Source organism: Pagrus pagrus, assembly GCF_965226575.1.
Source record: "Pagrus pagrus genome assembly, chromosome: 10".
Lineage (NCBI taxonomy): Eukaryota > Metazoa > Chordata > Actinopteri > Spariformes > Sparidae > Pagrus > Pagrus pagrus.
Window position 1 is genome coordinate 17,546,749 of NC_140194.1, and position 13,139 is coordinate 17,559,887.

General features: G+C 39.8%; 1 protein-coding gene across 3 annotated transcripts in view; it reads right to left on the reverse strand.

Annotated features, from left to right (window-relative positions):
* Window positions 1-5,231: 5,231 nt before the first annotated feature.
* peak1 (pseudopodium-enriched atypical kinase 1) overlaps window positions 5,232-13,139 on the reverse strand; it is a 112,037-nt gene continuing 104,129 nt past the window's right edge. For all 3 annotated transcript variants that reach the window (XM_084364055.1, XM_084364054.1, XM_084364056.1), the window contains one exon: window positions 5,232-9,591. In XM_084364055.1, the coding sequence (XP_084220181.1) occupies window positions 8,224-9,591 (1,368 nt within the window). In that variant the 3' untranslated portion in view covers window positions 5,232-8,223. The remainder of the gene's footprint in view (window positions 9,592-13,139) is intronic.

Consider the following 13,139-nt stretch of genomic DNA (forward strand, 5'->3'; position numbering starts at 1 on the left):
GCACAGCGCTGTCACAACATAAAATAGAAAACTGAATGTAAAGAAATGTCGGTTGTTGGGTGAAATTCTGGTGATTGGGTTGCATGAGACACCGTCCAAAATATTGCAGGGGATATGTTTGTGTTTTTGTCTGCCTGGCATCTTATAGAGCTGCTTGTCACGTTAACGCAAAAATTGTGAGGACCCAAATGCAGAAACACACAGGAGGCAGGCAGGATACGGAACAAAGAATGAGATTTAATAACAAGCTGAAAATCCAAAAATCATATAATACAAAAACCAAGAAGTGCAAAACGGCAGAAATACAAAGTAGCAACCGAATCACACATAAGACACAGGTGAACACAGAAAATTGCGGGAAATCACACAAAGGCAGGAAATGAAAAGCAACACACGACACGAGGGCAAAACTTCAAAATAAAACAGGAAACCACAGAAACACAAACTGAACCATGCAACTGCTTGGCTACAAACAGTTTTGCATATTAACCGTCTGATCAGCTGATGATGATGATGCAGGTTGATGAGAGTACTCTTCAAGCTGCTGTTATTATTTTGCCTGACTTCTATGAAACCTACTGTATCTCTACCTGCATCTTCAACACATCTGTCTGCATTTATCGATAAGCTGTAAGACACGCTGCTGACAGAAATGTAAATGAAATCTAGCAAACGGTTCATCTGCAACATCTGTAAGAAGAAGAGGACAAGATGTGTCTGTACACAACAAGGAGTATGTCCTCCCTAATGCGTCACTCTGATTCTCACGTCTTCGGCAACATGTTGACAGAAATATCTTTAATCTCTCTAGCACTTAGATATAGCGTGACCTGGATAATTGAGAATCTTCACCAACATGCTTAATGACCCCCTGCAGGGACCCCTGGAGGTGCCCTGACCCCTGGGTTGACCTGCCTTGACCTCATTCAACTTGATTATTGGTCAAGAAATGAATCATGATACAGGTAATAAACCTACTGGAGCATCACTCTGGATCCATACTGATGAACATGAGGATAACTGCCAAAAGGAAATACACATCCTGGAAGAGATTCCCAACACCAACACTGTAAATGCACTTTAGTAAAGTAAATCTTCATATTTTTCCTACTTCTCTATAAGAGGGTCAGGTAGATAAAGTAAACATTGGTTAGTAACTGGTCATTACAGCAAGTAATGCACTCTGGAAACATTTATTCTTGATTTTTCCTTCTTAAATGGTGCCTGTGGAGGATCCTGATCCTTGTTCTCAGCTGTGATATTGAACGGTGGATGAGGACGGAAAAACAATCGGAACTTAATGAGATCAAAAGTCAGTTTTGTTTGCAACCTGCAGCACTTGAAGCAACATGAATTACACTTAATCTGTAAGGAGTAAAGTAATAGAGCATCCTAATACTCCAAATGCAGTGGGCTGTATAACGGAGGAGAGTGGATGGATTTCCTTTCCTCATTTGCAGTCACAAAGATGAGAGACAGCCGAGTATGAGATAAGAGTATAATCTCAGTCTGGACGGTATCGTCTCATCTGATTGGTTCATGCGAAAGCACAGTTTCATCAGCAGAAACTCCTCCTGAGGCTTTCATGTTCTTATTCATACAGCATGTTTTCACAGCCGCACCAAACTGAGCATGGCATAAATAAAAGTAGTAAACATCATAATATTTGGATTATTGGAGGTTTCACAGCAGGAGGAAGCTGCATTCCTGTGTCTTTGCCTTTTGAATGTCTCCATCTGGTGGTGGAGTTGCTGAAATGACATTGGCACGGAAGTACTTCATGTTCCAATAAAAGAAGTACATAACACCTCTTTAGTGAGTCTGTGCATGACTCAGTGTTCACAGTGTTTCAGTGGGCCCAAACACTAGTTTTAAGCCACTTGACCATCTAGTATAAAAGACGAACAAGACAAAATAAATGCCAGTGCATTAGTTAGAAGTGGTATAAGATTATTATTGTGGATATTTTTGACCCTAAACTTTACCCGCAGCCAGTAAATACTACTTGTAGGTCCCCTTTATTGCGTTATATACAATTGCTAATAACCTAATGTTGATGACTAGCCCTTAATCTATTAACCTGTTAAGAACTAGCCGCTATTTTGTGTCTCTGCTCGATAATTAATGGAGTGAATCTCTGCAACATTTGAATAATCAAGGTATCATAATAAAGGGAACACTTGAAATATTTGTTTAGATGTGTAAGTATACGTTTATATGTCACCAGGTCCGAGTAAATTTAGAAAAAAATGACAATTTTAGAATGAATATCCTTGAGGAATGATGCAGCTGCAGCTCCAAATCTCTAGAAAGCCATAGCAAAACATCTGAACATTACCTCCGCTAACGTTTTTTTTTGCTAATAAGGTTAATCAGAACAAATTAGAGAGGTTTTAGTACAGAGCACTCGGGGCATAATTTCCAAAATGTGCCCACATTGGCACATTTTGGCACCATCTGTGTAATAACTTTTTAATTTAGTGCAGTTCATGTTAGGGAATAATAAATGCAATGCAGTGAATTTCATGTATCATTTGAAATACACAAACTGCATTCGACCCTGAAATACTAACTAAAGCTCACATAGTCTTGTCACAGTGTATTATTGATGTTAGAAATACAAAATTATTCCATTTACATTTCTACTAATCATGTTTCTAGTAATTCTATTTCTATATGTATAAACAGTATAAAGCTGTCACATATAGTTTTAATGCACATATGGTTTTACAGTTATTTTCATATTTAAGTACTTTTCATATTTTACTTTCTATATTTTATTCTTATTTACTCTTATGTCTTATTATTTTTCTTTATTTATATCTTCTTTATCTCTACTGTGTGATAGTTATTTTCTAAAAGGAACAACTGTATAGAACCCAATGTCCCCCGTGGGGATCAATAAAGTATTTTTAATTTCATAAACTTTGTACTACCTGTTATGATACTTCAGTGCAGCCATCAGTGTGTTTCTCACCGGCTATAGTTACGGTAGTTATCATGTGCCATGTAACCCTGGACTTTCAAAAACCCACATTCACATCGGCATGGAGGTATAATGCATTATAAATACTAAACATATTATACATTATGTCTACTACTTACACTTTTTAAACCTTTAAATAAAATGTCATGCATGATTGCAAACATTTATAGAGTTATGAGTCCTCATCAATGCATTATAATGTTGGTATCATTTAAATAACATATAATCAAAGGAAAATGTTTAGTAAATTCAACTTTAGTTAAAAGTAAATTCACTGTCAGCAACAATGAATGCTATAAAACATTTATAAAGCAATTATTTATTTTAAAGTTGCATCATGTTTTTTTTATACTTTATAAATGGTTAATAAACAATGTGTAGTTCATCTGTAAACATTATTTGGATCTTTACAAAGTTAATGAACCTTTACAATTGCTTAATAAACTGTTAAATAACTATTAATTAGTGTATGATTAACTGCACATTCTAGTTTTTTAAGATGCTGAAAAAAAACCTTTACTCATCAATAGTGAGCTGTGAGGAAATGTGCTGTGGGGCTGCTGTTTGGCGCTATAACTAAATCAGAGTGCGTCTTTGAATCTTATATCTTTAAATCTAATATTCTGAAAAACATCGATCCATGCCGACAGAAACATCAGACTTCATCATGAGGGATTTAATTAATAACTCCAGAACTCTCTTACTCTATCTTTAAGAAACATGAGCTCCTCTGAGATAAAGTGAAAAAACTAATTCAAACACTCAGATCGCAGGTTTCTCTTGAGTTTAAAAGATTTGGTTCATGTTCCAAACCCCAGAAGATTAATATGTTTCCAGTTTTAGTATGGCCACTTTAAATAATTTACAGGCTCATTAGCAGACCAAGGCTTGAGGACAGTTCTTATTTTGCTGGGGAAAAAAGTGATGCTGCACCATCGGAGTTTCACAGCACAGGCTACTCTTAATCCTACAATATAACTCAAGTTCGTATGGAAAATATTTAAATTATATATTTATATTTAAAAAGGAGTAAAATCAGTCTTTAATTTTGATCTACTTGAGTACAGTGAAACTTTTTAAACACTGACTGTACTCCTTCCTTTTTGTCCAGTAGAGCAGCAGTCATTAATTGATTAAGCCATCATTTACACATGTATGCGAGATGGTAGGAGGGATTAAAAAAATCGATACAGCAATAAAATGAGATACTTTTTTCAGGACAGACTTCTCATCTTATCTGTGCAGACATGTTATGTCGTTAGCTTTTCTAGCTTCATGCACACCCAGGCTTTCTCTCCTGTGACCAAATTAGTTTCTATCTCCAGTTAGATAGCAGAACCCAATTTTCGAGTCACCCATGTAGAAAAGAAGAAGACGAAAAGGCCACCGAAGATACACAGTAAATAGATCATCATCCACTGGCCCGTTTGTGCCATCATGCATTGGGCTGAGAGGTTTGTTAAGTTTGTTGTTTTACGTTCCAAAATGCAAATGTTACTTTTGTTAACATCACAGCTTGTTTTAGTATTCATCATCTTTGTGCCGGCTTGTAGTTGTTACCATTAATGAAGTGGGTATTGCAAGTCTTGAGTGTGCTCTAGCAACTGACGTAGCATAACTTGACCAAGCAGCAGCACAATGTTGTTAACATATGTATGATAACAGTGTTTGACCAACAGGCCAAGTGATTAAAAATCGCGTGGAGAAAGAGGTAAAGAGAGCTGCCTCGAAAAATAAAGGAAAGGAGTCGTGCATGTGTGGTGACGCGGTGAGGAGGGAGGGGGGTGCGGTACTCCATCTTCAGGTTTTTCAGCTTGGTGCTGATTTGTTTGATGGTCCTGTCGTATCCCGCGGAAGACCACAGTGCAAGGAGACAGGCTTTCTCCTCCTCTGACCTTGGATTTGGTGAAAATCTTTGGTTAGCAAAGTTTTGGTGCCAATCTGGAGCCGGTTTTTACTGGCTGGGAGACAGTTCTTCTTCTGCTGTCGCAACACAAAGAACTGGTTCCAGAGTAGGCACTGGCAAAGGAAGCAATCTGAAGACATCATTTTGGGTTCTGGGAAAATGTGATGGGCATTTTTTTTGGACATGTGATAAACTAAAGGATTATTCCGGATAATATTTGGCAGATTAATCGCTAATAAAATTAGTACTACTACTGTCCAGTCACAATAAATTCTAGTTTTTCTCCCTTGGAGGGTAAAATCAAGCACTCCACAACATCAATAACACATTGGCACAGAGTGTGTATATATAAAAACATATATTTATTGTTCTGTTACTGTTGGTTAACTTGATCAACAATAAATGGCGGCAGGCCAGGAGACATACTGTACACATATTACTAGAAAGCCTAAGAGAGCTTCTGTTTTTCAGTTCAGTGGCAAAGAACAATGCAAAGAGAGAGAACAGAGCAAAGAGAGAAAATACACAATATTCGCTGCAGGCCGCACAGTTGATGAATGTATTAATGGTGCGTTCAAAGGTCATCCTTCAGCCTCTGTTCAAAGTGGTTCATCTCCTAAGCAGATAACTTTACAAGAGGGGTAAAAATACTGTACATTGTTCTGTATATTAATGCTCCTTATCATGTGGCTTGAAGATTAAAAGATCTTTTTTCATTAATCCTTTTTTTTTTTTTTTAGGACAGTGATAACTACTCACCGTTTTCTTCCCCCAAAACAAGCGAGGTTGAAGAAAGTCAAGTAAAGCTTTAAAACATGAATAAATGATATTTAGACTCTTTAAAGACAGAAATAGAGGTGCTCCGTACTCGACAAAATAGTGTGTGGATTAAAATAGATAAAGGTTATATATATTTATACTATATATACTATATAAAGGCTTAAATCTCTAGACACAAGGACAGCCACCAGTGCTGTCCACACACATTCCTTTAGTACACAAACCCTTTAAAACGCAGCAACAAACTCACACCTGCTTTGTCTCATTTTCACTCCATGGACCATTAAGTCTTGTATTGTACATCTGCAGCAAAAAGATCACAGCATCCTGATCCCAAAAGTACATTTTTTTCCCCCAGTGACAAGCTGAACTGCTGTAGTTTACAGATATGAAAAAACAAACTGAACCAGAGCAAATCAGAGTAAACTTTTGAAAGCTTTTTTGCAGTGTCAGTTTGAAAACATCGTCCGCCCGGATCCTGTATCAAGGGAACATACTGCAGGAGACAGAAGTACACAGAGTCGTGTTTGGTTCTGAGTTAAAAGATGTGTTGGAACATCATAACCACAAATAAACCCATGTGTAAATGTTTACAGTTTCTTACTGTTTTCATAGGGAAGATGAGGCTTGTGTTCATATATTACGTCCACTAGCTGATTGATACTGATCAATAAAGCAGAATAAATCCTTAGAGTGACAAGCAGAGCATCAATGCATCAATGCAGGGTCTGCCATCCTATTGGCAGGATGAGAAGAAAGAGGACGGGGAAACAAGGCAGAGGAATGGAAGCAAGTCTCAGTGGTTGAGTTTCTCTTCAAGGCTGTGGTTGATTATAACATAAAAGAGTGAAACAAAGTGGTTCAGTTGGAAGATGAGTGTGTTTCTGAAGCCGTCAGATCAGAGACCAGGTCCAAATGTCCGTTCCAGTCCAGGCAAACCTTTACATTCCACACGCTGCAAAACAATTCAAATCCAGTTCCCCAAACTCACAGGAACTTTTCTCAGTCTCTCCTGCATCATCGCGTCCTCGGCCTCCATCGAGGAGTGCCGACGTTCAGGCTGAATGTGCAAATGTCATCCGTAACGCAGAATCGTTCCAAAACAACTTGACAAAAACGACACAATAGACAAAGAAGAACTTTTTTGCAGTCCCTGAAACATCCCCGTCTCCCAGTTCTTTACATCCAACTTGACTGTTTCTTAAATTGTAGGATTTAACTGAAATGAATCAGTTTATGTGCCACAAAACTAATGGAAGAGAGGATTAGTAAAAGACTGCATAATGTCATAAAAATGTTCATAAGCTGTTACCTCCAAAGGAAACAACAAAGATACTAATTGCACATGCTCCGACAGGAAACCAAACCATCAGCCAGGGCAGTTGTGTCCCATTTTAACGTTTATAACCTGTTACTGTAACTGTGCTCAAAGCCCTGTGCAAAAGTGTAGTCTTGTATGATACAACAACATTTAATGGTGTAACTTTTGTTAAATTCAACTCCAGACTGGCTTTGACATTTTACTGATTTGAACCAAGTCCCAGCTGTACAAACCAATAATAAATCTAGTTAGTGTAATCATGTCTGACTGCAGTTTGTAGTAAACTTGTAAAGATATCTGAACTCTCTAAACTGACTCTTTGTGGCAGATCTTTGGCTTCAGTGGTAAAACATACTTCACTTTTGCATCAGTCTAGTTATAAAATAAAATATTTCACTGTGATTAGATTTGATTTTGAAGGACAAATCCATCAACGGTTAGAGAGTTTGTTCTGACTGTTCCTTTTTTCTTCATTCCCTAAATTTCTCCTTTTAGTCTTTTGAAGAATGAGCTGTTACTTAAAATACAACACTATGTAATAGTGTGAGTTAAATCAACATCTCTGATACTTTCTGAAGCTCTCTCTCCAGAAACTGAGGACATTAAGGGAATCTTTAAATGTCTGATGAAACGTTTTTATAGAATATTTATGCGTAACACTTTCTCAAATGTATTCCATTTGACAACGGCTCAAGTGAATCCCTCAGACATCCGTCATGCAAATCATATCGAATATAAAGCTATCACAATTCTGTAGTCTTACAGAAACTGGCTGAAAAAACCCCCATAAAAATATAAAAAAATTTCCTCGCACATATCGTAACACACACGAGATGTGAGAAACTTAAGAAACTGAAGATGAACTGGACCGAAAAGAGATGTCTGGAAAGTCACTGCCAACTTCTAATGTTTCAGTTTGTCTTGGACTGGATTTGACAGCCGCTTCATCTGCTGGACTCTGAACCGTCCCGCTGTTGTTAATGAGTGCTAAGAATAACCCTGATCATGAAGCCTGGCCTGTTAGATGGGAACACAGCCTCTCGCTCTGTAGATTGATTTGCCCATGAATGAAACACAGACATTGCACAACCAGCTGTTTAGTTTAGGTGAGCACTGTGGCTGCTGCAACAACAAAGCTGACTATTAGCTCATATCACACATTAGCGTCGGCAGACGGACCACACAGGGGAAGTTGGATCTGTTGCCATAGTAACAGCTGGGTAGAGGAACTCAAAGTGGTTGTGACTGAGTCATGTGGAGGGTGTGTGCTTGATGAGTTTGGTTCTGTGCTGCGTGCGCTGGCTGGCTCTGGTTCTGAGGATGTGGCTGCGGCTGTTGCAGGATGTGCACCACCCGGCTCAGGGTGTCCGTGGTGGCAAACGCCAGGTACTGGCAGCACAGCCAGTCCTCCAGGCTCACGCCGCAAGCCGTGTCCATTGAGCGCTCGGCAAACTTGATCATCATCAGAGTCCGCTTCAGGTCCAGCCAGTTCTGGAGGGTGGCCTCGCGCTGGCTGGATGTGGCCCCTGACATGGGGCCTGAGCTGCTGCAGCCGAGCGCCTGGAACAAGTCCTCACGAGGGCCCCAGAGCAGACACTGCAGGCAGGCCCGGGCCTCGGACATGCGGATCCTTTCAGAGGGGTTGACCGTGAGCAGTAACCTGGCCAGCTGCTGCAGACCCTGTGAATAGAGCGATCTGACAGGCAGCGGTGGCAGGTCCGCCCAGGTGTACTCCCGCTCCTTCAGCTCCGGTGTCTCCTCGAATGGGTTTGGCCGGTGAAGCATCTCATAGATGAGAATGCCTGTCTGGAACTCGTCACACTTGCGGTACTGAGTCGCTGTGACAATTTCGGGTGCCAGGCGTGACTGGTCGCGAAGCGTGCCAGGGTCAGCGGCCATGAGAGTGCTCTTCTGTTTGGCTTGGGAGAAGTTGCTGATGATGAGGCGGGCGGGGCAGGTGGCGTTGGCGGCGGCAGCAGCAGCACTGGCAGAGGTTGCACCAGAAGTGCTGCTGTTGCTGTTGTTGTTGGGCTCAAGAATGTCCAGATTCCAGGGGTTGCCAGGATGGCAGTGGACCAGCAGCAGGTTTTCCAGCCGCAGGTCACAGTGGGTCACATGGTAAGGTTTCATGTGCTCCAGGCCGGAGCACAGCTGCAGCAGCAGGAGACACACCTGACGCTCGTACAGCTCCGGGTTATGAGTGTGTCGTGCCACGCCCTCCCGGACAAAGTCCGCCACCGTCTGGAAGGGCACCTCACGTGTGATGACCACCACTCGGCTCTTCAAGCGGCCTGCAGTGTTCATGTGACCTGCTGTTGGGGTTTCATCTAATTTACCATTTGAAGCTTTGGAGTCTGTTGTCTTGGTTTCAGTCTTAATCTCTTTCTCTTTCTCCTTCAGCCCATTCACATCTTCTTCCTCATCCTCTTCCTCTTCCTCCTCATCTTCTTCCTCTTCCCAGGGCAGCAGGCGGGTGGGGACATCGGCCAGGAAGTGTCCACAGTCTTGCTGGATGTTGAAGTTGACGGCCAGGCTCTGTCTCACTGCAAGGCTGTGGAAAAACTGCTGCTGGGTCTCCTTCACTTTGCTCCGACAAATCTGGAGAAAGATGAGAAAGAGAATATAAGAAACCTCATACCATGAAGCAATTTCCAACTTCTATTTGTATGCCATATTACCTTTATTGCTACAAAGGGTAAGTCTGGTGATGTTCTATACTTCTTTTTTATTTTCAAAAGATCCTACTAATAAGTATTGTATGTATATTTAAAGCCTGACATGTCTTATTCATATGTGCCATAGTGCTCCATTGTTGTTCTTTTTACTTTTTAACTACTCCCTTTACTTTCAACATGGAAACTGTGTTTTATTTTGATTCAGTCCAGCATACACTATTACCAAACAAATGTTTGTTATTGTTTCTGTTACTACAAAGTTTTAAAAAGACTAAAGTACCCAGATGCATTGGGAAAATGTTCATCCTTTTTTAAAAACAGGCCATATATTTGAGTTCTGTGGTAAAGATTTACTCTCCAGTAAGGATAAATAGTTTTGGGGCTGAGCCACAGACATGGGAGGGAAGTCTCAGAGCACTGAGGGGCAGTTTGCTTTTTGAAACTAGGTCGTTCAGTGTGTTGCCTCGCCACGTTTGAAATCTAAAGTTTTTGTTTTGCTCTGAACAGCCACATATGAAGGCTAGGCGGAGAGCCGGCTGAGAGAGAGTGTATGTGCACGCGCATTTTCAAACAGTCTCTCCTGGAAGACATTCAAAGTGTAGCACTAAGTTGCTCACATAAAAAGGGACAGAAATAGTTGTGTAAACAATGAAAAATGCGAGCGAGACGGGGGAGATAAAACCTGCATCATTTCTCACCTCGGCACAGCTGAGGCACAGCTCATGGTGTCAAATATGTGTGTTACATGGTTGGAAAGTTACAGAACTGGTCAGACATACACTAACCCTAATCCTGACCTAAATTTCACCCTAACATACCCAAAAAGTACTGTCCGGACAAATTCTCATCAAAATGCATTGCTTTATGGCCTGCTCTTTTTCATTCACATGGTTGAAATGTCATCAACTTTGAGATGATGAAAGCTGATGTTTGAAACTTTATTTACTTCAGTGTTCGTCTTTTAAGACTTTTGAAATCCCTGTACATTTTCTACTGTTAGATATTTATGGACTTTAATATTTATGGACTAAAATAAAACCAGACAAGCAACAGAAACTGTCCCTCGACTGCTGTGGGAGACTTTTAGCCAAACAGCAACCTTCAGCAACATTGGCACAAACTAAACCATTTTAGCAGAGAATGCACAGGAGGACTCAAACATCAAATGTGTTTTCTGTGTCAAAACTCCCTGTCCTCTCTCGAACATTGCAGCTCAAGGCGTTAATGATATATAGAGCAGTGAGAAGAAGAGAGAAAGACTGCAGGCTGTCACAGACAGCAGTGATAGCTCGTCTCTGACTGTTAAACCACAGTAGCAGCCTCTGTAGCTCTCTGTCTTTCGGCACTTTGATCATCGCACAGACAAGAGAAGCAGAATCCAGGATATGATCGGTCTCTGCACACGTCACAACATTCACTAAAGTACCAACAATGGGAGAGAAGTCATGACACATTACTGAGATGTTTTTGGTGGACAGTCCAGTTTAACTTTCATTCATATTAACTGTCTGAGTTATCTGTTTTAACTACAATATTTGCAGACACCGCCAACATCAGTTCATCAATTCAATAACTAAAAAATGATTGACAATTATGTCTCTGTTCAGACAAAGAATCTGTTGGGGCAGAAACAATTAAAATAAATAAAAACAAAAATAAAATGTCTGTGATTTCATCAGTATTCTTTTAAGGTGCACTGCATTTTTATTTGCTTCTGTATGAAAATGTCATCGTGCAAAAGAAGGTGATGAATTCCTGCACAGGGTGGCAGCTGTGTATAATAAAAATGCAATTTGTTTATCAGTTGGGAATAAAAAACAAATGTTGGACATGCTGACTCTTAAGTGCTGCATGTCTTGGAAAGATTTCTTAAAAATCTTGGATTAAAGTTTTTATATAATAACTCGATCTAGAGTTGGGCTCTACAGCTCTATAGGATTTCTATAATGATATACATGAGAATATTTACTAATTTACTAATTTTTGCCACTCTGAATGGCATAAAATCAAACTACTAATGATCACTGGCTCTGACTCTCTTTCAAGTGAGCAACTCTTGATATAAATCCTGACATGGCATATGTATGAAAGATAACATAAAACTGAAACCAAATTATTAAATAAATGTGATGAACTGCATTCCACTGTAGTATATCAGAAAAAAACTATTAATAGGTGTAAAACAAAAAGTTGTTTTGTTTATTTTTAAAGATTAACTACACACCCAGATTCTGCAAGCTCCCTCATCCCAGTGTGACGCTGGGGTCAAGAAGAAACTACTGTTTTGTAGCTGAGCTACGGTAGCAACTCAAAGAGGCTAATGTTATAATAATGAATACTATCATCATAATATCATCACAATAAGAGTCAACTAAAAGACAATAATAATATTGAATTATCGCCCTGCTGTATATCACACAAAGAATGTGTCTTTTTGACCTCTGTGTTTGAGCAGCATGAACATGTCTTCAGTAAGACAGTGTGTGTGTGTGTGTGTGTGTTTATTTATTACTGCTACTTCCTCCATCAATTCACTTTATTACTTCTATTAAGGCAGACTTTAACCTTGGTGGTGCTTGGCATACTTTATGCACTATTTATTGGGTTGTGATGAAGAACTCTGCAGCAGTGTGTTCCCTTTCATTCCCACTGTGTAACTCTTTAGGAATGTGCATGTTCACTGGTTGAGACATGTTGGCTCTCACACTACAACTGCCTACTGATCTTTCTTTAAAAACATACTTGTAAAGTTGCTGGTTGCAACACAATTACAGGAAGTTAATTGTCTTTATTGTTCCCTCTTCTTTCCTAAAAGCTGACATTTCAGAGATACTTTAAGGCTTTAAAGCACACACACTCACTCGGTGAATTCCTCTGAGAGTCAAGAATTCATGCAGACATGCTCAAGGTGGATTATGAATAATAAGCACTGCATTAAAAATATCACAGCATGTAAAATCTAATATGCAGGAGGACCAACTACACTTACGGGGGTTAAGGAAGGCAGGAGCTCAACTGGGCCACATTAACATGGAGAGTTGGGGAAAGTTTAATTGGGCCTGTTCTCTTCTTCTGTTCCTGGTTGCCTTATTTATGGATGAACATCTTAAAAAAACAAGACTTTATCATGAGCTTGCTGCTAATATGAAGGCAAAGCTTTGAAGTACCGTGGAGAGCAGAGAGTTTCATATTCTGTGAATAATGCGACCTTCATCCATATCTGCTTTGTGTTTAAGCTTCAGAACTCTTCCGGAAAGCGCTGCCCCCGACACCACCACTCTCTCTGCTCTCGCAAATACACTCCGTACTACAAGAAGGCAGGACTGCAACATAAATACATACATACACACACACATCTACATTTTATATATATATATATATATATATATATATATATATAAACCCTTGCATGCACACACAGGTTTCATTGCACAAGGTCGTGCCCTGAAGGCTCAAAGTTTAAGTGCCAAA